This window comes from Neovison vison, chromosome 10, assembly GCF_020171115.1.
Source record: "Neovison vison isolate M4711 chromosome 10, ASM_NN_V1, whole genome shotgun sequence".
NCBI classification, from domain to species: Eukaryota; Metazoa; Chordata; class Mammalia; order Carnivora; family Mustelidae; genus Neogale; species Neogale vison.
This window is the reverse complement of record NC_058100.1, coordinates 39,418,856-39,445,424: the sequence shown is the minus strand read 5'-3', so window position 1 is coordinate 39,445,424 and position 26,569 is coordinate 39,418,856. Positions and strand designations below refer to the sequence as shown.

The 26,569-nt window shown below is 37.4% G+C and overlaps 1 protein-coding gene across 10 annotated transcripts in view; it reads left to right on the top strand.

Moving 5' to 3' along the window:
• Positions 1–26,569, top strand: part of CEP170 (centrosomal protein 170) — a 126,468-nt gene that overhangs the window by 59,479 nt on the left and 40,420 nt on the right. For 6 of the 10 annotated variants that reach the window (XM_044267034.1, XM_044267033.1, XM_044267032.1 and 3 more), the window contains exons 5-10: positions 8,164–8,222; positions 8,318–8,480; positions 9,546–9,680; positions 15,571–16,047; positions 20,602–20,765; positions 20,952–21,245. In XM_044267034.1, coding sequence (XP_044122969.1) covers positions 8,164–8,222; positions 8,318–8,480; positions 9,546–9,680; positions 15,571–16,047; positions 20,602–20,765; positions 20,952–21,245 — 1,292 coding nt within the window. The remainder of the gene's footprint in view (positions 1–8,163; positions 8,223–8,317; positions 8,481–9,545; positions 9,681–15,570; positions 16,048–20,601; positions 20,766–20,951; positions 21,246–26,569) is intronic. The other 4 variants (XM_044267039.1, XM_044267036.1, XM_044267040.1 and 1 more) reach the window with 1 other exon arrangement.

Sequence of the window (26,569 nt, the reverse complement as noted above, 5' to 3'; positions counted from 1 at the left end):
CTATCCCATTTATTAAAATGTCACAGCAATAGAAAGAATTGAATTTCATCTATTATTGTTTTCTCTTTGATTTCTGTTCTCTTACTAATTTCTTTTTTCTAGGTATAAGCTGAGGTTATTCATTTGGGACCTTCTGTTTTTATATAGTCTTTTAGTTCTATAAACTTTCTCCTAAGTACTGCTTTAACGTTCAAAATACTTACCAATTTCTCTTGGTTTTTGAATTCAGGTTATCTATAAGTTTGTTAGAATAATTTGGATGTTTTCCAGAGACTTTCTGTAATTGACTCCTCATTTAGTTCTATAGAGCTCAGAGGACATATTTTTTTTTCCAATTTATTTATTTTCAGAAAAACAGTATTCATTATTTTTTCACCACACCCAGTGCTCCATGCAAGCCGTGCCCTCTATAATACCCACCACCTGGTACCCCAACCTCCCACCCCACCCCCGCCACTTCAAACCCCTCAGATTGTTTTTCAGAGTCCATAGTCTCTCATGGTTCACCTCCCCTTCCAATTTACCCAAAAGCACATATTTTCTATGTTTCAGATCCTTTCAAATTTATTGAGACTTGTCCCAGGGCTCAGAATATACCTATCTATCTATCTTGATAAGTGTTCCATGTATTCTTGCAAAGAATGTGTGTTCTGTTGTTTTGGGATGATGGAGTGTTCTATTAATATCAGTTATACCAACTTGGTTTTCATTTTCAGTATTTTCCGACAGATTGTCCATTTGTTCTATCAATTATTAAGACAGAGGTGTTGAAACCTCAGACTATAATTGTGGATTTGTCTGTTTCTCCTTGCAGAAGTTTTTGCTGCTTCTAATTTTAAACCTGGTTGTTAGGTATATAAATATTTAGGGTCAGGCGCCTGGGTGGCTCAGTGGGTTGAGCCGCTGCCTTTGGCTTGGGTCATGATCTCAGGGTCCTGGGATCGAGTCCCACATCGGGCTCTCTGCTCGGCAGGGGGCCTGCTTCCCTTCCTCTCTATCTGCCTGCTTCTCTGCCTACTTGTGATCTCTGTCTGTCAAATAAATAAATAAAATCTTAAAAAAAAAATATTTAGGGTTAAAATATCTTCTTGATGAATTGACATAATTTATTATTACAAAATGAATTGCTTTATTCAAGATGATGTTCTTTACTCCAAAATATAGTTTGTTTTGACATTAATATAGTTTTCCCAGCTTTATTTGCTTACTTAGATGAGTGTTAGCATGGAACATCTCTTACTTTTAAGCTGTTCGTGTCTTTACATTCAAAGTAGGCATCATATAGTTGCCCTTACTTTCTTTATTCAATCCGGTAATTTCTGCCTTCATTTGGGAATTTAGATCTTTCACGTTTAGTGTGATTATTGATGCAATTAGGTTTATTATTTTACTTTAATTTTTTAAGATTTGATTTATCTTAGTGTGAGTGTGAGTGGGGTAGGGGAGAGAAGCAGAGCAGGAGGGAGGAGGAGGAGGAGAGAATCTTAAGCAGACTCCCCACTGAGCATGGAGCCTGATGCAGGGCTTGATCTCAGGACCGAGATCATGACCTGAGCCAAAACTAACAGTTGGACACTTAACCGACTGAGCCACCTGATATAGTTGGATTTAAATCTGTCATCTTGATATTTGTGCCATCAGTCTTCTTTTTCCCATAATTTCTTTTTTTTTTTTATTTTAGTGGTTTCTTCAAGACTTATAATTACACCTTTAATTTTAAGTTGTATCTTCAAGTGATGTTATACTAATTCACATATAGTATAAGAACCTTATAGTAATATAATTCCCATTTCTTCTGTCCTGATCTTTGTTATGATTGTCAACCTTTTATGTTTGAATGTTACAGACTGCTTACTACATCATTGTGAGTAAAAGGTCAGTTATCTTTTAGAGATTTAGATAAGAAAAATATCTTCTGTCTTTATACACATTGTACCCATATCTTAAATCAATGTAGGTATCATTTCTCATGCTCTTTCTTCCTCTTTACAGGTCCATGTTTTCATCTGGTGTCATTTTCTTTCTGTTCAGGGCTTCAACATTTCTTGTAGTATGATTTTGTTGATGATGAATTCTTTCCATTTTCATGGTCTGGAAAAGTATTTCACCTGAGTTATTGAAAGTTATTATTGCTGGGTATTGAATTGTAGGTGGCATTTCTTTTTTTTCAGTGCGTTCAAGCTGTTTCTCTACTGTATTCTCACTTGTATTATTTCCCTCTGTCCCTGGTTTTGAGCAGTTTGAATGATCTGCCTTGGTGTAATTTTTTTCATGTTTCCCCTGCTTGGAGTTTGTTAATGTTCTTGGATCTGTGGGTTTATAGTTTTAATCAAGTTTAGAAAATGCTTCTGCTGTTATTTTTCCAGATATTATTTTGCTCCTACAATTAGATGTTGTTAGGGTACTTGACATTGTCTTTCAGCTTACTGGTACTTTGTTTATGTATTATTTTTTAAAAATTGGTTCTGTGTTCCAGTTTGGATTGTTATTATTGCTATGTCTTTAAGCTTACTGGTTTTTTTTGTATGTTTGTTTTTTGCAGTATCTAATCTGCCATTAATCCATGCAGCATAGATTTCATCTCTTGAAGTTCTGTTTGGATTTTGCGTTTGATATCTCCCAAACTACTACTTAGCTTTTTTAACATATAGAATATGGTTGTAACTTTTAACACCTTTGTTGACATCTGGGTCAGTTCTGCATCAGTTTAAATTGATTTAATTTGCATGTAGAGTAATTTTTGACTGTATGCAGGCATTGTGAGTTTGTGGAGTATTGTAGGCCTATTTTTATATTCATATACATATTTTTGAGCTTTGTTCAGGGACATGGGTTACTTGGAAACAGTTTTATTACTTTGGGTCTTGTTTTTAAGATTTGTTAGGCTTCTAAGCTTAGTCTGAGACTAATATTCCCCATTACGGAGGCAAGACCTTTCTGTATACTACAGAGGTCAGCAAACCCAGTGGCAAATCTGGCATTCAGCCCATGTTTGTAAACAAGTTTTATTGGAACACAGCCATGCCCACTCATTTACATATTTCTGTGGCTGCTTTTGGACTACCGCAGCAGAGTTGAGTAGTTGTAAAAGAGATCACATGGTCCCAAAGTCTAAAATATTTACTCTCTGGCACTTTACAGGAGATATTTGTGTCCTCTCCTTTATTCAGTGACGCATGATTCATGAGGTTTTCCTGCCTGGCTTTTAGGAACAGACACTACTCCTTGCCATCTGTGTGTACTGGGCACTGTGGTGTGTAGTACTTTTAGATGGTTTTTGCCCCAGACCAGGTAGTAGTTTTCTCCCACGTGTGTGTTACTGATCAGTACTCCGCTGAATGCTTGAGTGATATCCTCAGAACATGTGGAATTCTCCCTTCTGTGCAGCTCTCTGCTCTTGAGTGCTCATTCCTGTGAACTCCAAGCACCTTCGTCTCCCCAGACTCAACCCTCTTTCCTTTACAGCTCAGAGAGCCTGCCAGGCTCTATCCATCCAGATTACCCCTCTCTGCGCTGTGACCTGGAAGCTCTATTAAGGTGGTCATTTGGAGACAGTAATTAAACTCACCTCGTTTGGTTTCTCTTCGCTCAGGAATCACTTTCTTTTGTTCCCTGATGTTGATTGTCTTAAAACCATTGTTTTATATATTTTGTCCATTTTTTGGTTGTTTCAGATGGGAGAGTAACTCTGGTTCCTTTTTTCCATCCTGGCCAGAAGCAGGAGTCTGAGAAGTTGATTTTGGCCATTCTGGATATACAAATTGAATCCAGGGGAGGAGGTGTAGGCTAGAGACAACAGTTTGGGAATTTCCATTGTCTAAATAATATTTAACATCTTAAGACTAAGGGATATCACTCATGGGAGTGAATCAGGTTGGTAAGAGAGAAGTCCAGGGACTGAAACCTGGTACATTCTAATATGAAGAGGCAGGAGAGATCAGGAACCAGTTAAAAAAGATTGAGATAGAATCACTGGTGAACTAGGAGGAAAATCAGAATATGATATGGTTTCCATGTTCAGTGGAAAATGATTTAAACATTACTTAAATACATAAATCTCAAAATCCTTACCATCCCAGTCATATGAGTCAGTGTAAGAATCTACTACCTTAATTTTTTAAATGAGGTTCTTTTTCCCAAAGAAGTTGTCAATTCCTGTAACAATGGCCCACAAAATTATTGGATTAATCATATTAGAAGCAAGGTAAAAATCATTGTCATAATTTTCAAGATTATGATTTATCTGTACTTGGAACATTACATTTAGCATTATTGTATGCTTGAATCCGGATCGTGGCTGCTAAAAATGATTACAAGGGGGATAAACATAACTAAAAATCAAGGATTCTTCATTTAAAGGAGTTAAGATTCTTCCTGATTAATATGATTGATATCCATAACAATATGAACATGCTTTCCAGATTTCAAAAATGGGGAACACTTCTCAAAGCTTGAAAGAAGTAAATTTAAGAAATTGAGATGAGGGACGCCTGGGTGGCTCAGTTGGTTAAGCAGCTGCCTTCAGCTCAGGTCATGATCCCAGGGTCCTGGGATCGAGTCCCACATCGGGCTCCTTGCTCGGCAGGGAGCCTGCTTCTCCCTCTGCCTCTGCCTGCCTCTTTGTCTGCCTGTGCTCGCTCGCTTTCTCTCCCTCTGTCTCTGACAAATAAATAAATAAAATCTTTAAAAAAAAAAAAAAAGAAAGAAATTGAGATGAGTGATTAAATAAGAAGTTATGTCATAGAAGAAAAGTTAAAAGGAGTTGTTTAAAAATTATGTTCTTATAAAACGGTTTTTTTTTTTAAAGTTAGCCAAGGTATTCATCTACCAAAATAAGATGATACCTCGTTCTAAAGGTGTAGACAAACGTAAGCTAGTAGAAAATTGCTGAAGAAATAAAATCTTCCCCTTGGAAGGTTTTCTGTCATCAACTTTTTTTGTAAAACTTTGGGATCTCCTAGGACCTGCCTTGTTAATACAGTGTGCAATCTATTTTAGCATAATTGTGTATTTCAATATTGGATATAGTCAAATATATTTTCCATATTTCTAAGGAGAAGATCCAAAAAGAAAAGTTTTTGTTTAACTTAAGGAGACTTTTTAAGGGTATTCTTATTATATGTGTATTTTTAAATCACACATATAAGATATGCAGATTTAGAAAATGAATGCTTTTTTCCATTCTTCCACTATATAAAATAATTTTATTCAGGTATTTCATATATTGTGACATCCAGTGTCTTCAGCATTATCAGAATCATATTCTTTTTAGTATACAGTTTTTCAGAGAACATTTTATTAATGCCCATTCAGTTGTTTAAGACTATAGCACTTTTTGAAACCTTAAAACACTGGAAATCTTGTCCAAAGCTGCAAAAGCTCCTATGTAATATTGGATTTCTTCTGTAAGTGCTTGGTATCTCCCCAATGAAACAACTTAGTGACTTTATTTTTAAAATGATTTTTGAAAGATGTGTTTACAATGATATCTGATACTTGGTGTTTATAAGGCCCTAGGAGTAACTAAAACTGTTTAAAATTTTGCTCTCCTTTTAGTTAGCTTTAATTATCATTCGGATAAAAGAGAGGATCTTAGATAGCATTACTTGTATGCAGATGAGTTTCTTTGACCCCACTTTTAGATAAACATTTCTTGAATAAATTGAACATAGGGATGACTTAGAATAGCTATAACACAGCCTTATGTAAAGAAATAGGAAAATAACATACAAACGAATTTTTTAAAAAATTTTATGTATTTTGGGGCACCTGGGTAGCTCAGTGGGTTAAGCCTGCCTTTGGCTCAGGTCATGATCCCAGGGTCCTGGGATGGAGCCCCGCATCCGCCTCTCTGCTCGTCAGGGAGCCTGCTTCCCCCTCTCTTTCTGCCTGCCTCTCTGCCTTCTTGCAATCTCTCTCTCTCTCTCTGTAAAGTAAATAAATAATAAAACCTAAAGAAAAAAGAAAGAAGATTTTATTTATTTCAAGAGAGAGGCTATGCAAGCAGGGGGAGGGGCAAAGGGAGACAAAGAGAATCCTAAGCAGGCTCCATGATCAGTTTAGAGCCCCATGTAGGGCTCGACCCCAAGTCCCTGAGAGCATGACATGAGCTTAAATCAAGAGTCAGATGCAGGGGCACCTGGGTGGCTCAGTGGGTTAAGCCTCTGCCTTCAGCCCAGGTCATGATCCCAGGGTCCTGGGATCCAGCCCCGCGTCGGGCTCTCTGTTAGGCAGGGAGCCTGCTTCCCTTCCTCTCTCTCTACCTGCCTTTCTGCCTACTTGTGATCTCTGTCTATCAAATAAATAAATAAAATCTTTAAAAAAAAAAAAAGTCAGATGCAACTGACTGAGCCACCCAGGCACCCCATAAATATGATTTTTATTCAGCAAGAATTTAAACTTTCTGTAACTTTTTAATTCCGATGTAATCCACATTACTAGTTAATACTGTATTGTATATTTTTAACTTACAACATGAGTAATTGTATCTTAGTTTGTCATTTTTTTAAATTAGCAACTTAAGAATAGTTAACCTGTGTCTGTACCATTAGGAGGATGATAACTTTGGAGGCAAATGTGAGGACTAAGGCAGGCTCAAAATCTCATAGTGATACCAGTGTTCTCAGGCAAATTCATGACCCAAACAAGAGAATCCTTGAGCTGTTTGGTTCCACTCAAACCATTTTGGAAGGTAAAGTATCTGACCCCAAGAAGTGTGGCCTCTCTCCAGTTGTCCCTGATCTTAAAGGAGTCTTAAGTCTAAAGACAGTACCTCAGACTAGCCTTGGGGTATAGCCTGGAGCCCTCCCCGGAGTAAATTTGAAGCCCCCAGAAAACCCTCACAGCAGGCTATGGTCATGTGTGTTTCCCACTGGAAACGTGGAAATGGCTTTCAGTTTTTTTGAGACACTGTTTTCCTTTGGAAATGTAGGAATGCTGTAAATCTTCTCCAACTATTAATGAGTTTCCTGGGGCTAAAACAAAATTACTAGACTTACTTTTCATGAAATATGAAATTATTACAAAGTATGTATTTTCACCTATATCAGGAAGCATGGTACCAGCATGTGTACAAAACCAAAAAAGGAAAATTCTAGTATTTCACATATTTCACAGCTATGGGAACCCTGGACTGGGATTCAGCTGACTAGATTTTGGTCTTGGGTTTTACCCCTCGGGTCCTCAAGTCCCTATATATAGAATAAGACGACCAGTTTGTGGAATTAAACAGGATATTCCCCAGAGCTCTTTACAACTCCACAAAAATTCCGAGTTTTTATTGTTTTAATGAATAGAAATGTAAATTAAATACTTGTTTGCAAGTTTGCTGCTCCTTAGGCATGGAAACTATTTTTACCCTAAGCGGTTGTGATAATTATAGCTTTTTACCCTTGAAGTCATAGGATGCTGTGAATTGGTAAAGGATAATAGGATTTATTAGTACATGGTTATAAAAGTCCTTTCAGTACAGGGTTAAGTAATGGTGGGAAATGTTACCTCTGCTGTGTAGTGAAAGATATTCTTTAATATACAGAGGCATTGTTCTTTTTGGCATAATGATGAAAGCATTCATTTTATCTAGCACTTGGTTCTAATCTGTATAGAATCAGTTGTTTGGTAATGTAATATGACCTTGACTGAAACGCCTGAGGAAAGGGGCAATTTTGGTTGCAGTAAGGACCATAATTATAGCATTTCTTCTGCACTTTCAAAATAAACTTCATTTTTATCAGTGCTTATAAAGTCTGAGTAATCCAGTTCTTTTAGGATTTACTATTGGGTAATCACTGATGAGATACTTCCTTTCACATCACTGTGATTAACTCAATATAATTTGACCCAGGTGCTTTTTCTTTGCAGTCCTACTGTTTGTTTGTGAGAACTGAAAATGTCTTTTGTGGTCTAATCACCCAGCTATTTGCTTCTTGAAGGCCATTACTGATTAAGTTGGGAATTACTTGCTAGATTTTAGATTTTTCTCTAGTATTTAAAAATTAAAGTCTTCATGGTTGTGGGCATATTATAACATTTAACTCTTAAGGGGAATATAATGCTTCCATTGTAATTACCTGTTGAAAGTAGGACAATTTCGAAATTATCTTTGATCATTTAAAGCTTGAGTATCAGAATTTTGAAATGATATTCTTCCTTAGCTCTGTTTACATACAAATCTCTTCACTGTAGTACGAGGAGAAATGAGGGTCCCTGAAGAAGCACTAAAGGTAAAAATGATTCCTCATTTCTTTTGTAAACCTGTCATTTGCTAGGGTTGATTTTACTCCTAGATGTTTCATTTTCATTTTTAAATGTTCTGTAGCACGAGAAGTTTACCATTCAGCTTCAGTTGTCCCAAAAATCTTCCGAATCAGAATTATCCAAATCTGCATGTGCCAAAAGCCTCGATGCAAAGCTGGCAGATCCTTCGACAGATGTGCCGCACAAAGCCGCAGAAGCACTGCGACCTGAGGAGAAGGCCCTGGGTGAGTGAGCATCTGGAAAACAACGTGGTTCTGCTTGATTGTGAAGAAAGCACGTGCTTTGTTCTGCAGAACTTGGCCATGTCCATATTAGTTTATAATAATGACAACTTTAGAGTGCCTGGGTGGCTCAGTGGGTTGGGGCCTCTGCCTTCAGCTCGGGTCATCATCCCAGGGTCCTGGGATCGAGCCGCTCAGCGGGGAGCCTGCTTCCTCCTCTCTCTCTGCCTGCCTCTCTGCCTACTTGTGATCTCTGTCAAAAAATAAATAAATAATCTTTAAAAAAAGAAAAAATGCAACTTTAGAGAGGGATTTAATACAGCCAGTGTCCTCATTAGAAAGCGTTACATAACACGTAATTATATGTGGCCGTTATAGGTAGTTGTGTTAAATATGTTTAAATATTTGAAGGAAGTAAATATGGTCATTTACACTATTTTTATTATTTCATGTTTTATGCTTTTTCTGAACTATAATAACTGAAATGAATTAACAGGAAATACCCAGTGAGGTTACATCATCATCATCATCATCATCATTGTATTTATCATGTTCCAGGAACTGCTCTAGATAAATAATCCCATTTATACGAAAACAATTTTTTAAACTAATAGGCATTACCAAATTTGTTCAGATATAAACCTCCTAGTCATATTGACAGCTAGTTTAAATTTAGTTACTCTGCAGTGCCCTTAGGCTTTAAAAATATTTTTAATGGTCACTCATACCAAAATTTAGTTTTGTTTTGTTTTTTATTTAGACTTACTTGATGAGCCATTTCTATCTACCAAAAAACTGATTCTACCTTCACAAAAAAGCTATTAGGCTAACGCAGTTTGCGTACTTAGATATTCACCAGTGCAAAATTTCGTTTATTTAGTGATGTCCAGCATTGAATAGGGCCTTAAACAAATAACGGGTTTTTCAACTTAGAGTACTTTTCAGTTACCTAGACTGTACTTTCTTTTCATTTAATAAATTAACCAGGCAATTCTAGCAGTCTGCAAAAGCCTTTTTTTTTTTTTCTGTTTCATATGCTTTAAGCAGATTTTTTTCGCCCCTTTCCAGATATTTCTGCCATGCCTCGTGGCACTCCCTTATATGGGCAGCCATCATGGTGGGGGGACGATGAAGTGGAGGAGAAAAGGGCTCTCAAGTCAAATGGCAAACCTGAAGAAAAAACTCAGGAAGCTGGAACAGCAGGTAAGGAACAGCTCAGAGTATGACATTTCAGCGGATATTTTGGGAAGAATTTATAATGTAAGCAGAAATCTGACAACCCTGAAAAAATATATATATATCTACTAATCTTCAATAAAAAATGTTGTGATTGTCTTAAGTGACCTTGTCATTGTAAGTTTATTACATATAATTCTCACATAAAGTGTTAATTCCAGTATCATTTTTATTTAAAATACTATTCTAACGTAGGAGATTTAAAACTTGAAAAATAAATTAATAATATAATTGGGCATTTAAAATAATTTAAAATAATTATTAAAATATTTCAATTAGACCAAAATAGTAGGCACAAACTAATTTTGTGTGCTTCATTAGATTTGTAGGTATATAGTGCTCGCTTTGGCAGCACATATATTAGATTTGTAGGTATATAATCATATTTTTAAATGAACAGTTTTTTTTATGTTCAGAAATGTGATGTATGAAATTAAAGCTTCTTTAAAACCTCAGTGTGCTTTATTTGTTGGGATATGGTAACAACAGAATTAGCCGAGTTCAGCAGCCAGAAAGAAAAAATAGTTCTGGGTCACAGTCATAGTCCAGGAACATATTCTTTTGTTGCTAGAGGGATTTAGTAATGAGCTAAGTGTCCCATAAGCCAGAAAATCAAGATTTTCAGAAACAAACAGAGGTATCAGTTGTCACATAAGGACTTGGCAAAGACATGGACACCAGAGGGTCAAATGGCCAGTTTCCACGATAATGGCAGATAAGGATCCAGGACCGGAGGAATTAAATGCTGGTACCAGGAAACCCAGCCGTACAGAAAACCAAGTATGACTCTGAGTCAAAGACAGATGCCATCAGAACCCTTCTCAGTTTTCTACTTTTGACCCTAGCTGTACAAGATAAGACATTCTTCTTAGCTGGCGAGTAAGAACACTGTACTTTAAATATGCTGATATTGCCAGGATACAAGTCTAATAAGAAAGCTGGCTTTATGGACTCGATTTTACAAGTGCCCCAAACTGAAGTTGTCAACTTCGCAAATAAATTCCCATTGTCGCTTCCTCATTTCTGTCCACCAGCACGGTTTTCTTCATGTCCAAGCTTAGAAATACTGAGTATTGATGCTTCGTATCATTTAGCATACGGGTCAGATGCAGACAACACAAATGCGACCTGAGACTAAGCGGAAAGGAAATTTACTGTCTTATACGACTGTTTCTTCAGGGCTGGTTCTTGCCTCTCTGCAGTGTCTTCGGGAGCCCGTTTCTCCCCTTCTCAGCCCTGTCCATGGTGGCTACAGCTAAGGGGCATCTGTCCTCATCATCGTCTGTGTGAATGAAAATGAATTCCTAAATGATTATCAGCTTGTGTGGCCTGTCTTACTCAGTGTCATTTTTGCCACATGACAAAAGCTGTCTCATAATTTGGGATTATTCTTGAGTAAGAAGGAACTAAGTGATTTATGTCTTATGTTAAATGCCATAAAGAACCCGGCCAGATGCCACCAGTTAAGAGCTGGGTGAGGGTTTCATCGGCTTTCTCATATTAGTGTGTTTCACATTTATTATTTGTAGTCTCTTAAAATACAGGATGAAGGGAACAGTTTTCTGACGTGGAATAACTTATGATACTGAGATTGCAGAATCAGTTTGAAGGTACACACTAAATCTAATGTAATTTGATCATTTCAAAATTGTTTCTATTGAATGTTTCAAATTACGACATAAAAGTAATCAGTTTATGCTCTAAGCGTGCTCTTTTGTAAACACAAAAGGTGATTTGCTTCTTGGTTACCAATTTTTAGAATGTAAAGTCTTAGTAATTATTGTGAGAGATGAACATTTCAGAAAGGGTAATAGAGTATGTGCCACGTGCTGATTTCTTATGCCCCTCTCAGTGGGTCCACATGAATCCAGAATCTTCTACGGACTGAAGCACAGAGCCTAAAAAACCCTAGAACCAAATATGTATGCTGGACAACCAAATTCTCCTGAAACTGTATGAATATTTTTAGTCCTAAAAGAAGGAGAATTTGTCCTCACTTGAGCTGTTGGTGTGCTCTTTGACCTGCTGGCAGGGTGTGAACATTTATTTAAGTTATATTTAAAGGCCTTTAATTGTTGCAACTATGAGGAATAGATTTCTGGCTCTTTTACATTGATTTTAATCTAATCATACTAAATTTGGAAACTTTCCAGCTGTGACTCCTTTTTAGCAAAAGGTATTTCCTGGTCTTTGTTATTTGAGGCACTTGAATATGTGAGGTTGGATATATGTTCTCAGTTGAGTGAATGGACTTTCATGATAGCCTTTATCATCTTGATTTAGTTAAATATTTCACTTAATTTAGTGCAGAAGAATGAAGGAAATAGTTTTTTGGACTATGTGTATTAGAAGTTTCCCCAAAAGGCTGCATAATCAAAATGCCCTAAACTTGAGGATATTATCACCAGTTGCATTTCTGGTTTAGATAAACATAATTAATTCTAGAATAATCAATTGTTAAGTAGTTTTAAATATCTAGCAGTTGAGATTATAATAAAATATTAGGATGTTTCATATATTGATTTAGTATAAACAGAGTTTGAAGATAAATCGATATTAAATTCACAAATTTCCAGAATCCGTTCTGTCAGTGTTGTGACAAGTATTTTATTTTTCTATATTAATTTAGAAGCCCCCTCCCCCGCTGTGGTTTTTCTAGAGGACCTACTCTTCTCAAGTAAAGTAGGCCCACACATGATCTGTTTTTATCATCTTCAGAGAAATGAATTCCTTCAGGTGACTGAACTTTATATTTACAACTGACAATTTATTTTACGTGTTTAACCATTTTCTTCAATTTCTATTAAATGAATTACCCATATCACTGCCTTCTTAAGTGGAGAAGGCGGACTATAATTTAAGTTTCTGGTTGTTGACTAAGTCGTCATGCTGAGTATCAGTTACTGAACTGTGATACATCACAGCGACGTCCTTGGGGGACACTGAAGGATGTAGGACCGCAGGCCCTGTGTACCAGATGGTTCTGGACCGCCATGCTTCTGAGCCACACTCTGAGCTCTTGTGTTTTTGTCTGATCTTCTCAGTGCAGTGTGTCTTACCTTAATCCCTGCTTCAGGTTTGCTACATCTAGCTAAGCAGATAGTAAAAAGGCTCTTGGTGAGTGACTTCCCAGTTAGAAAGATCATGAATATGGGAATATTCATTGTTGAATTTGTCTTAGGTTTTTCAGAGTTGGATTTTTGGTTTAGTTTTCATTTCCCTGACTGTCTTCTATGCTGGAGAATTGGGAAAAGAGAGAGACACTTGTGTGCCGGGCTTTGTTCTGGGTAACTTAGATTATCTCACTTAATACTTAACCTCACTGTATCATCACAGTAATCTCGTGGATAGATACCATTATTTCTGATGGGAAAATGAGAAAGACTGATGGAGACAGGATTTATCTGACTGCACGTCTCTTCGCTACTTTCCTGCCTAGGTATAGTCATCAGGTCTTGACATGCTGCCTTTCCCCTCTATTGTGCTACCTGACATTGTTAAGTAATTGATTTCTAGGGAAATTGTGGAAGTCTCAGGTTTCTAGTCCTTGGAGTAAAGGTGACTTTGAAGTAGGACGAATGGATGATCCTTAGAAACAGTGATGTGCAGTTGTTGGTCTCTTGTTTTTATGTGTTACAATGTGAAAAAATGTTGAAAGTATATCAGTATTAACTGTGAATTTTTCCTTCACAAGGAAGGAAAATTAGGAGAGTATTCCTTTAAGTTATGAATGACAAGATAAATGCTATATCCTTGGAGCAGATTTTTGTGGTTTTTGCTTTGTAGTAGATGTAGTTTAGCCACATGATTTTATTTGGGTGGCCACGTGGTGGTAGAAAGAACCATCCCTTGTCCCCAGACAGCATTATTCTGTTAGCAGAAGGATGAGCAAAGCAAAATAAATCACTCAGTGAGTGTATGGATGTAACTGATGGGTACACACACAGATGTAGGTTTATAGGTTTATAAGCCAATTGTACTATAAGGAATTGATCAAGTCCAGTACATTGTAATAATAAATAAGTCCATGTAGAAAAATTTAAAAATAACAATTATTAATGAGTTACTAATATATGGAGAATGATTAATGCAGTTTACTCTCATGGAAATTTTAAATGGCAGGCCTTCAGAGTAAACAGGGTACACGTGGACATTTTACTATTAAGATAAATTAACTCTTACATAAAGAAATTTTAGAACAGTACTTTAGGTTATGTGGTCTTATTGTATAAGCTCTTCTTCCAATTAGTATGTAAAATTCTTGCTTTAATGACAGAGTATTTTCTGATATACATTTCACATTTTCAGCTATAAGAAAACCTGTATTTTGAAAAGAATGATTTTTACATTGAAAATTGTTTTCTTTGCTCTGTTTACCTTCTGTGTAGTGGTTTTTTTCATTTTTGATTTTTGTTTTAGAACTGGAGCTTGATGTTTCCTATACCCTCTTCCATACATTTGATTACAGCAGTGTTGTTGTCCCATTCTTACAACCTAAAAGCAAACAGTTTTTTATGTTTGTTTTATGTTCAGAGAGTACTGTCAAAAAGTCAATTATAGCACCTGAAGAATCCATCAAGATTTAATATTTGAAAAGATACTTCAAGAGACCAAATAGTACCTCACTTAATTAGGGAGTGATTGGAAACAACCCAGTCTCCATGTATTGCCTTTCCTCCTAATAAATTATCTGTGTATGGTTTTCCCATCAATCTATTTAAAACTAGAATGCTTCTGTGAGCTTTAGGGAAATATTTTCATTTGAACTCTTTGCCATCTTAGTAATAGACATGGTTCTTTTGCTGCCTGAAAAAGAGGTCAGTTTAATCTTCTATTTATTTATATATCTATTTAGTAATTTTTTCATTTGCACTAATAACACATACTTAAAAGAAGACATTTCAGTAGTCATTTTCATTTATATATTTTATTTGCCAATTTCATTCACATACACTGTGTACAAATGTGTATATTTTTATACCTTTATCTTCATTTCTGAACTAGCAGAACAATAGTGACTGTGTTCCAGAGTCCCTTCTGCCTGCTCTGGTTGTTTTGATCTGAGATTTATAATTCAGCTTTCCTGCTAAGAATTTTTGGCACTTGTGCATATTCTGCTGTATAGACATACACATGGATTTTCTTCTGGAATTTTTGGCTGGCAACTAAAATTTCTATTTTTACCTTATTTCTTTCACACTACTGCTCGGATTGCAATGCTGCAGGCAAACCGCATGTTTTATCTTTAGTCGTTCTTTTCTTCTTTATAACATGTATCCATCTTCTTGCAGTGATCGCACATCAGTAATGTTATTTTTATAATTCTAAAAGTAATGTCTATAAATGTCACGGTGAGGAATGGTAAGTGTTCTCATTACTTCGAGAACATCGCTTACATATTGACTTCATGTTTCTTTCTTCATTTAAGCACCTGTTCTTTAGAGCTCTACGTTGTGTTCATAGATACTTCATCCTCCTGATTTGATAAGGAAATTCGTATTTTTTCTATGTTTCTGGATGTATATATCTAATGTGCATCTCCATCTATATTTGATATCTTTTGCATCTTGTTGATTTCTAAATCCAAGTTGGAAGAAATAGGGGTCTAGCCATGCAGGGTCCGCCTCTTAACTGCTTTGTTCTTTGTCACTGCTGCTACTTATCTTGCATCTTCTGCTACTGAATGCTGTGCTTATAATCAAAATTATTTCTGCTCTGTGATATTTGCCAGGTTTTCATCCAGGCTGTGATCTGCCTTCTGATTCTCATGGCACAATACAAATGGCCATAATTATTCTCCTTTAAGTGCTAGAAGCTTCCAAATATTTTGAATTTTCTCTTATTTTTTTTTTATTAGGGTGCAGCATAGATGCCAAGCAAGTTGAGGAACAATCTGCAGCTGCAAATGAAGAAGTACTTTTTCCTTTCTGTAGGGAACCAAGTTACTTTGAAATCCCTACAAAAGAATTTCAGCAGCCATCACAAATAACAGAGAGCACTATTCATGAAATCCCAACAAAAGACACACCAAGTTCTCATACAACAGGTGCAGGGCATGCTTCATTTACCATTGAATTTGATGACAGTACGCCAGGGAAGGTCACTATTAGAGACCATGTGATGAAATTCACTTCTGATCAGCGCCACAAATCCAAGAAGTCTTCTCCTGGAACTCAAGACTTGCCGGGGATTCAAACAGGAATGATGGCTCCAGAAAATAAAGTTGCTGACTGGCTAGCACAGAACAACCCTCCCCAGATGGTGTGGGAGAGAACAGAAGAGGACTCCAAAAGTATTAAAAGTGATGTTCCCGTTTACTTGAAAAGGTTGAAAGGTAAAGTGAATTGATCATTTCAGAACTTCCTCTTTTGTGATAAAGAAAATTCAGTCTTCACAGTTAACCAAAATACTCCTAGATAAATAATTATATGGTAGGAAATGTCAGCTTTTCAAAGCTCTATATTTGCTTTCAAAGCAAGCCATACTACCCTTGTCCACCTCACTCATTAAAAACAGTCTGTCTTCATTTTCCTGCCAAAACCAGATTGTTTTCGTGAATTTAATTTATGCCTTTAAAAATGTTTCTTTTTCCTGTGGAGATAAAAGATTCATCCTGTTCACCAGTGGAATTCCCTAGAAGACAATTCTCATCATTTCCTTGACTTAAGGAAAAGCTCTATTCAATTCTGTTCTTCTCTGTTGTGATGCTTCCAGTAAAATGTCAGTGTCTAGATTTTGAAAGAAGTTACCAGCTATTTGATGATGGGCCAGAGGTTTGCATTAGTAATTCAGTGACATTGTTGGTAGTGTGCTTCCAGCTTTTCTCAGCAGTTACTCATGAAACAAAAACTTTTGGTCTAGAGATACTGCAAATCAATTGAATAAAAAATGTTTTTGATAGTAAAACTTAAGAAATCACTGGGGCACCTGGGTGGCTCAGTGGGTTAAAAACTCTGCCTTCAGCTCAGGGCATGGTCCCAGGGTCCTGAGATCAAGCCCCACGTCGGACTCTCTGCTCAGCAAGGAGCCTGCTTCCTCCTCTCTCTCTCTCCCTGCCTCTCCACAATTGGGTGTTTATTTGTGAAATAGTATATGCTCTATTAGTGTAATGCTTGGCCACAATTAGTCAAATATCTATACCTGTGTATCAGGGTATCATCTGAATGATTTTTCCATTGTTTTGCTAATTAGGTATATTTTAATTACCCTATCTTAATTTTATTTAATAAGCTATCTTTAAGAGGGAGGACTGCATGCTCATCTGGCCATTCTGTTTCTATACAAGGAGTTAATGAGCTTAAAAAAAATGCTCATTGAGGTTATTATATTTCTAATACTTTACCTGAGGACTTCATTATGAAGCAAGTGCTTAATAATTTGAATATACTATGAATGACTTCACTATCACTGTTCAGACCTACCCTGGCCTAACCAGTACTTTATGCCCTGGGATTTTGTTTGGTCAAGTAATGAGGAAATACCTGTTCTGATTTTCTTTTAAGACATTTCAGGATTACCTAATTCTTTGTTGGGGCCTATTAGTATATCTAATTATAATCATAAGCAGTTACCTGGCATATATACTTTTCACATGTGACTGTTCCCTTTCTACCAAATAATACTAAATGTGTAACTGAGAACCATGTATGTATCTCTGTATCGGCTAAAGCTCAAAAGTCATTTCCCATTTGGAAACTGACCATTTTCATGAATTTATAAATGGTACTAATATCCTAGTTTAATGTAAAAGGTAGCATAAACCGTGAAAATTTAGAAATGACGTGGTCTTTCTTAAACTACTCTTAATAAATGTCAAAAAATTAGTTAAAAGATTCTTTAAAAAGCTACCATTTTATGAGTGCTGTGAAGTGTGTAAACCTGGCGATTCACAGACCTGTACCCCTAGGGATAAAAATATATGTTTATAAAAGATAAAAAATGAATAATTTTTTTAAAAAGCTACCATTTTAAAGCACCTTTATGCCATTGTTTTTTTTAGTCGTCTATAAATATTGTCTATATTAGCTATTATTTTAAGCCATAAGTTTTAGACATTCTCTTCTTGACAAAGGCCCATTGTAAGCCTGACTCCAGAGGTGTTAATGCCATTATTCACACTGTATCTACATACACATTAATGATGTGATGTTTGTAAGCTTTACCAGAAACTATACAAATTACTATGGTCCCTCAAAGTTGGTTTATAGGTAGACATATTCCTGGATATTGTCATTGCTCTGAGCCCTTCTTTTGGATTTGCTTTCAGACCATTTTATAAACCATCCAAGAAAATGCCTTTATGAATGTAATACATTTTTGGTTCAAGTTCCATTTTCTTTCTCCAGACATATTTATAAATGACATTTGACTTTTCCCCAAAGGGAGATATGCCATCATTAGATAAAGATTTTCCATAATGTAGAATGTTGAAAGTGTATACATAGATTTTAAATAAAGGTAATTATGACAAATAGTAATTTTACAATAATTGGGCTTTCAGGAGTTATTTGAATCAGTGTCAGAAACTTGAAAGTAAGTAAAATAAAAGCAAAAAACTTTGCTCCTACAAGAGTAAAGTGCACGCGCTTTGGGACAGTGAAGAAAATAATGTTCACAAAGCCCATACACTTTTACCCTTTAGGAGAGTCGCAGCTTCTTTGAGCACAGCTTCTGACTTGGTGCAGCTAAGACCCTAGAAAATACCTGACAGACTTGAGCGTGTTTGGGCATGGTTAATGACAGACAAGACAGACACTTGGTGAGGAGTTTCCTAGTGATTTGTTTGTTGTTGAGAACAAAGAGAAATTGCCGTTCTGATCAGATGTCTCACGTGGTTTAAGACAAATACAAGAAGGAATAGTAATTTTTGAGACAAAATAATGGCTAACCCATAAAGACAAGTTTTTAAACTAGAACTTAAAGATGCTGAAAGAATCTGACACCGCTTAAGTGCCAAATTTTACATGTTGGTACAAGAATCGAATTCTGTAAAGTGGTGTTTTCATGTTGTGTCTATATGCAGCATAGGATATTTGGTCTTATTATACAGGAAATATTAGAGTTTAGTCATTTCCGGCTTTTACAGACTGGATTCCTTTTCAGTTTATCCAGTGCAGCAATGAAATAAGTTGTAAAATAGGATGTTTTTTAATGAGTTTTATATTTGATTTTATATTTGAATTAGTGGTTTAGTTGGGTTTTGCATTCCATCCACTATCCCTGATTCCTAGCTTAATTACCTGAGGGTAGGGATTCCATTAATGGACACCTGTTTTGTTTTGTTTCTTTTCGTACTGCATTTTGAACAGTTCCTATTTTGAAGAAAGATTTTCAGTTCTGTTCTTATCTGATGTTGCTAACATTCATCAGTTTTACTCTGCTGGGAGTGTTTCCCCAAACCCCTTCATGCTGCTTCCATTCTCTCCCTTTGTTTCCATAGCCTGTTATTTTTTCAGAACATTACTGTTTTTGTGTGTGCCCTTTTCTCTCTTCTGAGTCTTCTCACACAGTTTGTGTCCCACATTTTGAAAACCAGTCCTCTTGTGTTGAATCATTGGCCCCAATTGGTAACCTCTAACTTCATAAGAAACAAACCCATGAGTATTAAAACTCAGCTTTTTCCTTTGGACGTGTGCCCTTTGCCCCTCCTGGCCAACAGGTCTTCAGTTCTGATCTTTGTCTTGCTTGATACCGTGTTATTCAGCAGGTATCAGATTCAGATCTGTAACCCAGGAAAAGCTTAAACTCAGTCCTAGAAGCCAGGGCTCACTGCACCTAGTTGACTAAACTCATTTACGCTTCTACAGAAGCCGTTATTGAAGCCCTCATTTGTGATTCAGTCTAAAACATGCAGAGCATAATTCTTGACTTTTCAGTAAATGTATGCTATAATAATAGAATTATCATTTGATTATTTCTTCTAATGGACTTATTTAAGTACTGAGAATTCTAAATTATTGAAAAATCATTCCCATAAAGTTTCACATTGACTCCCTAGTGGAACTATGAAGGGTAACAGAAAACCTCTGTTTTCTGTAGGAACCTGATGTTTCAAAATTCAAATGTATTCTAACTTGACTCTATATGCTTTATAGAGAAGACAGATTTTAGCTGGTTATATTTAGCACCCTGCCATTTGCCCAGAAGGTGGTTACATTTATATAGGATTTCATAGACTATGCTTTTCTGTGATAGGCCTTTAGCATGCTTTATTTAACTTTTGAAGCCCTCAGAGTTTAGAGCACAGTTGTAAGTTTGCCAAAATTCCCGCATCTAGAAAGACACTTGTAAAAAAAAAAAAAAAAAGTGTGTAGTTAATTGGTGGAAACTACCAACTTGTATCTTATTAACATTTTGCATGCTTTTTATTGAAAGTATGCTATACTTTTGCAAGTCCTGAATGTTGTTGAAAGTTAAAATTCATCCCATCTTTATAGTGTTTGCATTCACTTTTACTGTGTTGTGATAAACCTCTCCGGGATCCCCCTCTTTTCTCTTTGCCTCTCATGCTAGAAGTGAATTTTTTATTGCTCAGGGTGTAAGGTTTGGAGGCAGGATTAATGTTTATCAATGTTATAAGTACAGACAGTCACAGCTGATACAGCATCGGTTATCTGTTCAGGCTTTGGTGAATCATTATAAAGTTAAAATTTGGAGAAAGAAAAGCAATCCCATTCAATTGTTTATAAAGGACCTCATTGTTGGTTGATAAAATTTGAATGTGAACATTGCAATGGAGGAAGTTTGCAGAGCCTGTTACTGAAAAGAACATATGACTTGGCTTGAAAAGGGGGAGGGGCAAAAAACAACTAGCACTTTTGTATATGTGTCTAATTTTCTACATGGGATTTTTTCCTCCTCTATTATGTGGTTTCTTTTCTGTGTCCAGGAAATAAACATGACGATGGTACACAAAGCGATTCAGAAAACGCTGGCGCGCACAGGCGCTGCAGCAAACGTGCAGCTCTGGAGGAACACTTACGGCGCCACCATCCCGAACAGAAGAAGCTACAGAAGGCCCAGGCTGCTGAAAAGCATCAAGACCAAGCCGTTGTAAGTCAAACTGCTTTTATGATTGCATTCTTTGACGAAGACAATCCCAGAAAAAGAAGGTCCTATTCTTTTACTCAGAGTGCGGGAATCTTGTGTCGGGAAACTGCTTACTCAGCACCACATACAAAACTTGAAAAAACAAAATCTCCAACAGCAGATGCCAAAGTGGTTTCTTTGTCTTTACAGACTAGCTCTACGCATCACAGAGGGGGGCATGGTGTTCCACATGGGAAATTGTTAAAACAGAAATCAGAGGAGCCATCGGTGTCCATTCCCTTCCTACAAACTGCATTGTTAAGAAGTTCAGGGAGTCTTGGGCACAGACCAAGCCAGGAGATGGATAAAATGTTAAAAAATCAACCTACTTCTGCCACTTCTGAAAAGGATAATGATGATGACCAAAGTGACAAGGGTACTTATACCATTGAGTTAGAGAATCCCAACAGTGAGGAAGTGGAAGCAAGAAAAATGATTGACAAGGTAAATAACTGGAATTTGGGGATGGTGGAAGTTTTCTTTTGGTGTATGTGAATGTTGGAAATTACCGGAGGGTCAGCATGACGTGTTTTCATGTAGTCAGCGGTGTTGGAACTGTAGGGCTTTGCGAGGGGCCTGCAAGACTAACAATAAAAGCAAAGTGCCTTCCGGTTTTATTCTGCTTATATTCTGAGCTTTTGCCCGAGTTTCTTATATTCCGTAGGTCTTTGGACCTTTTAAAGTTGTGTAAATTTAAGATAGAATTTTAAACCAGGTACTTTGGTGACCGTCTTCACTCTGCATTTATGTAAAAACGATAAAACAAAGCCAGGCTGCTGTGCCTCTGTTGATATCAACATAAATATCAGCTGATGATAGTTAACCACAGGTTTCCTGCTTACTCATTTCATGTCAGAAACGTATGAAAGCGTATATGTTTTAGTCGGGTTTTGTTCTTTGTCTTCATTTTCTTTTCTTTCTGTTCCCTGCTGCCTTTGGAGATAGAAGTGTATGAAAACAGAACGAGTTTCATTCTGATGCTCTGCATTCAGCCACTTTCAGTGTATGCCCAGCCATGATGATTATTTACATTTTGGATTTGTTCTTTGATGTTCTTGGTTAATGCGTGTAATGATTGTTGTATGGTTTTAAAAGCAGTTTTTATTAATTTTGCCCATAGAAATGGAAAGTTGACTTTAGGACAGCTGTTTATTTTACCCCCTAGAAAACAGCAGCTTAAGTTTGGCTAAACAGTAACCTCTTGTTTAAGTTCTTATTACTCAGAGTGTGAACGGCATTGCATCGACTGAGGAGCTCATTGGAAATATAAAATAATCTCAGCCTTGATCTAAATACACTGAATCAGAATCTGCTTTAAAAGCAGGATCTCCAGGTGATTCACACACACCTTAATGTTTGAGGTGCCCTAGTTTTAGATGAGCTAAGGGGCAGGGCTTTCAGGAGGTAGACAAGATAAACCTTTGGGAGCTGAGAAAATTATTGGGACTTGTGTTTAGTTCTAATTTTTTAGTTTTTATTTACATTTGGGGGTATGTTCTCCAGTGTTTGCAATCTTTTGTTACATTGGTATATGTCTATAATTTCAAAGCATGCGTTTATGTGAGGAGCACACGCTCAAAAGTCTTTACTGTTGGAGCATACAGCTTCAAACTTCCGGGGCCCATTAGCCTAGGAAATAGGTGCTGTGTGAGCAGTGTTATGACAGTTGTTAATAAGAAAAATAAAACAAGAAAGAAACAGGTGAATGAAGTGAGTTTCCTGATTATACTAAAAGAAGTCTAAGGGCACAGTGTTATCACAGAAAATGCCGATGATTTTGAATTATTTTCATCACTGAGAATTAATAATGATATTTCCTTATTTTAAAGAAGGTTATTTTAAAGTTCTACATTTTCTCTCTGATTACTGAGAACAAGAATATTGCTATGTAAAATACTGTAAATTGCAAAACAACAGAAGAGGTTTTGGAAAGGAGAATAGTAAGAAGTTTTAAAATTCAGATTAATATTAATTTTATCTTCTTATGCCTTTGTTTGGTTTATGGATATTGTATTCGTAGTGATCGGTGTTTTCTCCATGAGATTATTTCACACTGAGCGGTTCTGCTGTGGGGTTGAAGAACATCGACACTTGCAGGCAGACAGATGAGGACTAACTCTAACCTTGGCATGCACTACATAGGTGCCCTTGCCCTTGAGTAAACTAACCTCTTTAAACCTCTCTTTTTTCTCTAAAATGGAAGAAAGTTCACCAGGTCTTGTAAAAAGATGGAATCCATAAAATGCATATCACAATGTCTGTTTTATAATAAGATGTCTAAAAATGTTAGTGGTGTTGTGTCCTTACTAGGAATCTCCACGTGTGGATCTCTACACAAGGTACTGATCAGTCCTGTAAAGTTCTTTCAGCCTGAGTCAGATCTGGAGCCCAAGGGGAAGTGACAGTGCAAGGGAGCGACCCATGCAGAACAACAGAAAGCCAAGAAAGAAGTCACTGGTACACACGAGACTCTTAGGAAAATGCTGGATAGAGAGGGACCATAAAACCTGGGGCCTACCTGCTGTCTGTAATCATCATAAGCAGCTTTTTTTCAATGGCAAATTAAACAGTACCACTCTGAACAGAGCAGGATTCATTTAGGGAAGTAATAGCAGTGTGTGAATGAGTAGATAATTCAGAGTCATTCCCAGTTGGTATAAACCAGAAAACAAAGCTGCCCATAACTATAGGGGATAGCCGCTGCATTATCTTGTGAATACAAAGAAAAGAGCTGAGACTCTGTGAGTTGTGGTTAAAGCCAGAAGCCAAATTCAGACTAAAATCAGGCTCTGGGAAACAAAAGCAGGGAAGCAGGCATCAAATGTCTGAAGGAGATGAGGTAACTTTGTGAGCACGGAGAAAACAAAGACCAAAACTAGCCAGAATCAAGGCCTTAGAAGCACTCGGGGAGGGTAGGAGCAATACAGGTGTCATATCAGATTGCTGGGACGCGTAAGGCATGTGGACAGAAGTTGGGGCCTTCAGCCCCTTTCCACCTAGTATTTAATTGTTGCTTGGCCCCGAAAACTTCTGTGCGGTCTTTCCTTTTTTACCCCATCATTTGAGAGCTGGCTTATTTCATCGATTTATTCAGTTAGCAACCTTTATTCAACATCCTTTGCTATCCTTTGTGATAGAGGAGAGAGATTCAAATTGGAAAGACAGAGTTCTTCCCCGCAGGACACAAGTCTATAGAGGAATGAAAATATACAAGCGAAAACATGAATTAAAATACTGTGAATGCTCTGATAGCCATAAGCTATTGGAGGAAGGGTGCCAGGAGTTCCCAAGAGAAGACAGTTGCACAGAGACGTTCCTGTCTGTCTGTTCACCTCCCCAGTACCCTCTAACACACGTACACGTGCACACACACAAATGCAAACTCCAGAACTGTGGGAACCTAGTGCCTGGTATTTTATATGTCCTCAATAAATACTGAATTTAATTGCCATCTGAGCTCATTCTTAAGTAGGTGGAATCAATCCTGTAACAGGGGTGGTTTTCCTGAAATATGGCGCAACCTGTTCCAGATACAGAGCATGGGAGTGTGGAGGACTCGTTGAGAGGACCCCAGTTATTTTAGAGAGATGAGATCCGACTAGATATTGAAGGCCCTTGTGTATCATAGGAAGGACTCTAGAGTTTTTAATGCTGGTGGGGAATCCCCGAAACTTTTAAATAGGGCAGTGACATCTTATCACCGTCAAAAGTGGGAAGAATGCATTGAAAATTGGAAAGACTGGAAGCAGAGAAGGCAGTTAAGGAACTGCTGACATGTCCAGTAGTCAGTTGGATAGAAAGATATAGAAACATCAGGGCCTTAGGTAAGAGATCTGGGCTAGCTTCCTAATTTGGAAAATATTAGAGAGTAGCTCAGTGAAAAATAATAGATGAGATTACTTAGAAAGAATGTGTAGAGGAGATGAGACAATGAAGTTCTTAGCAAGGTGAACAGTGGTGGACAAAGTGAGCAAAGGAGGCTAAAAAGAATCACCCCGAGGAGACAGAGAAAACTGAGAGAAAATAGCATGTTGGAATCAAAACAATCAGAAGGAAGTGAGTAAGCCACAGCAGCACATGATACAGCGCTGAATACCTTTTCAGTTTTTCCCCAAAATAACACTGTACTCCTGGACCTAAAGAAAACAATGAAAAAAGGTATTTGCTTGTTAACTTTGTTAACTTAAGAGAAGTTGGATGCACTTAAAACAGGATCTCTCTAAAGAAATCATCAAGCTGAAATACCATATCTTTGTGTTGTTCTGCTGGTTGTAGTTAAAGGGTACTGAAATGTCCCATCCCCAGACCTCAGGTTATGGGATTACAGCATTTTGGTTCATGTTTTTGTTCTGTGTGTTTGTCAGTAGATAACCTCATTTTATGCATTGTCCCCACATTCACTTCTTAGGATATTAACACAAATGCTTGTTATTTATAAAGACCTCTTGAGTTTTATGTCTAAGCTTACATGGACATGTGCTATAATAAGAAAGTGCTGTTGACTGCTCGGATTAAAGGTAACTGTTTTCCACAGTAGTAATAGCCTCCCCGGCCCTCCCTCCTTTGGCCTCCCTATGGTGTCTTGAGAATCTATTGTAGTGCCGGCTGCTTCTTCCCACTCCTCCATCAAAACAGACTCTGCTGAGGGCAGAGGAGGACGCAAATCAGGGCTATGGCCTAGCCTTCCAACCTAAGGGAGAAAAACTTGTAGTGAGAACAGAAAGCTAAATATTAAATTAATGAAACAAATTTGGTCATTGTAGAGGGCTTGAGGCTCTATCTTGAAAAAGTGTTTTCCATAAGCGTCATACCATAGACCAATTCTGCCAGATACTCTTCCTGCCCTGAGTTTCAGTTCCTGTCCATGTGTTCGTGGCAACATATATCCCCCCCAAATGCCGCTTAAGAGCATATTCTGTTCTCTCATGGGCCTTGATTTAGCCCTGCTGCTCTACAGGCAATAGGTGGTAGGGAGGAATCCAGAACGAGGAAAGCTCTAACAAGACTGGAAACACAGGATGAAGAAAGTCAGTGCTGGATCCAGCTGGAAGCAGTTTGGGAGTTCAGGGCAAGAGTTTAGATTAGATCCAAGTTGGAGCCAGGGGAACCCTGAGAAACCAGAGTCAAAATCTAGGTGACCACGCCAGAGAGAACCCAGAAAGGAAGCATGTCCCGGGTCCGCTCGGCCACAGAATCAGGTGTGTGTTGGGGCGGGGGAGGGGAGGCGAAGAACAGTAGATCAATGAACAGCCTCAAGCAGCGAGAGAGGACCTTGATAATGGGCAGCATTTTGATTTGGACTTAACATTTTCTTCAACTTCTTGCCAGGCCAGAAATAAAATTTGAGTTAATGGACCAAAGCAGATAGCAGTTGTTAACTGGTGAATTCTGAGGGCTTGATTTTTCTTCCTGTTCTACTAATCTTTCTTGCCCTCTCTTCACTAAGCAATTTTTTAAAGAAAAATCTTTGTCAGCGTTGACTTGTGGTCACTCTGATTACTGCTCCTCTCCCCTTCTCAGCTCCTCTTCTCAGGGGCAGGAAACCCTCTCCTGCTGTGCTCGTCCCCAAAGCTTCACATCCGAACCCTCACCTTTCTTCAGTCAGAAGCTTAACAACATGTAGTAGGCTCCCCTTTCTTCCTTCCCGTGTTATTATATGAAATTTTACTTATTTTCCAGCTTGTAGAACTTGCCCCCTACTGTGCCCTCAGCCCGTAAGCTCTTCTTGCGTTTCGCATGCCTTCCTTCTTCCTTCCCCTAGTTCAGTG